Source organism: Otolemur garnettii, unplaced genomic scaffold, assembly GCF_000181295.1.
Source record: "Otolemur garnettii isolate 467f Iridium unplaced genomic scaffold, OtoGar3 scaffold03171, whole genome shotgun sequence".
Taxonomy (NCBI): Eukaryota; Metazoa; Chordata; class Mammalia; order Primates; family Galagidae; genus Otolemur; species Otolemur garnettii.
The window spans coordinates 1-1,916 of NW_003855566.1; the positions used below are offsets into that span (position 1 = coordinate 1).

General features: G+C 56.6%; 1 protein-coding gene across 1 annotated transcript; it reads left to right on the forward strand.

Moving 5' to 3' along the window:
• Window positions 1-33: 33 nt before the first annotated feature.
• LOC100953979 (choline O-acetyltransferase-like) lies at window positions 34-908 on the forward strand (the record flags this gene model as incomplete). Its single annotated transcript, XM_003803867.2, has 2 exons — window positions 34-216; window positions 790-908. Coding segments are annotated over exons 1-2 (251 nt in total), but the record flags the coding sequence as incomplete, so codon positions are not given.
• Between the last annotated feature and the right edge of the window lie 1,008 nt (window positions 909-1,916).

A 1,916-nucleotide genomic window follows, 5' to 3' on the forward strand; every position in this document is an offset into this window, starting at 1 on the left:
ATGCCCGTGAACCTTCTCTTCCAGGCACTGCCCAAGCTGCCGGTGCCCCCCCTGCAGCAGACCCTGGCCACTTACCTGCAGTGCATGCAGCACCTGGTCCCTGAGGAGCAGTTTCAGAAGACTCAAGCCATTGTGCAGAGGTTTGGGTCCCCTGGAAGCCTCGGTGAGACCCTGCAAAAAAAACTCTTGGAGCGGCAGGAGAAGACAGCCAACTGGGTAAGAGGTCTCGGGGGAGGCAAAACACCCGGGGAGGGGGCAGAGGGCAGACCTGGAGATGGACAGAAGGATTTAAGCAAGGGACAGACGGGGACAAATATAGGCCAGATGGGGCAAAGGGGACAGGAATGGGGGAGTGATGGGAACAGACAAGCGACATGGATTGGCATACAGCCAGGGGCCAGGGTAAGGGCCAGGCAGAGAAGGGATGGGGGAGAGATGAGGACAGAGAAGAAGGCAGGGAAGCAGAGAGGGTGACAGGCATGAGAGAGACATGCATAAGGATGGGCGGGGGCCTGGGGTGGGAGTGCCAAGCCACCAGGATGAGAAACCAGGATGGAAGAAGGGAGCTAGTGCAGGGCAAAGATGAAAGACAATTGAGTGGCCTGGGGCACACCGAGCCCTAGAGTATAACTGGAGCTCAGTGTATGTTGTGGAATGAATGAATGAATGAAGTGAATGCGCCAATGAAGTGTCCTGATTTTCTCTCGGGGCTGCCAGGATGGGTCCAGTGTCCCCCAAAGGACACAGGGGAATGTCAAGATGTGCCTCTACTTCCCCCACCCCTGGCAGGTGTCTGAGTACTGGCTGAATGACATGTATCTCACCAACCGCCTGGCCCTGCCTGTCAATTCCAGCCCAGCTGTGATCTTTGCTCGGCAGCACTTCCAAGATACCAACGACCAGCTAAGGTGAGGGCATGGTGTTCCTGGCTCCCAGTTTGGGGACCTATCCAAAGCAGGGGGCCTGGCTTTAGTGCCAGCGAGGAAAGGCCAAAGCTCGTGCCTTCGCTGAGCAAGACAGTGACCTCCAGACCATCAGACCAGACCATCAGGAGGGAGGTCAGGTGTGGCTGCACTCCAGCCACAAACACGTGGTCTGCCTCAGAATATATTTATTTGCTATGGGGTGGCTGAATGACCACTAATTAGAGGTCATGGACCTCAGATGTCCCCACGGCAGTTGCACTCTGGCTGAGGCCCTGGAAGGAGGTGTGTGTCCTCCGACTGGTCGGTACTTGTTGCTGAGAAGCACTGCCCTAGGCTGTCTAAGCTTCTCTGCTGCCCTCCAGAGCCCCCAGCTCTACAGAGAGGCCCCAGAGGGGTGGAAACGATTCCTCCCTGCCAGCCGCCAGAGCCTGTGCCATCTGCTGCAATTTCAGAGCTCACTGAGCCGCTGGAAGGGCCTCTGGACCTACTGATGACGATGGAGGAGATGGGGGAAGAATCTCCCTGCTGGAGGGCCTCAGAATCTCTGGTCTCAAGACCTGAATGGGGCAAATGGTAGGGACAGTTCAGGGGGAGGGGTGATCCAAAGTGGCATGAGGAGAAAGGCAGCGCCTACCTCTCCTCTGGGCAGGATGCAGCCACACTGGGAAGGCCTCTGCCTCCCCCTGCCTCCCTAAGACCAGCTTGACTGGCCTGGGGGCAGGCCAGCCCCCTCCCCCTGCAGCTGGGGCCTCCCGTGGGCAGAAAGAAGGTATGATGGATGACTGCTGAGAGCAGTCATCAAAATTGCATCTGAGGGGCTATTTTACTCCTGATGCAATTAAGCCAGGCCTCATCAGCCATGGACAGTTAAGATGACACGGTCCCATGGCACAGTTCTCTGGCATCTTTTCCCCAACCCTCGCTTTCCTTTTCATTAACACTAAGGGGAACAAATTACTGGCTTTTCCCAGGAGACCACATTTTTCAGAA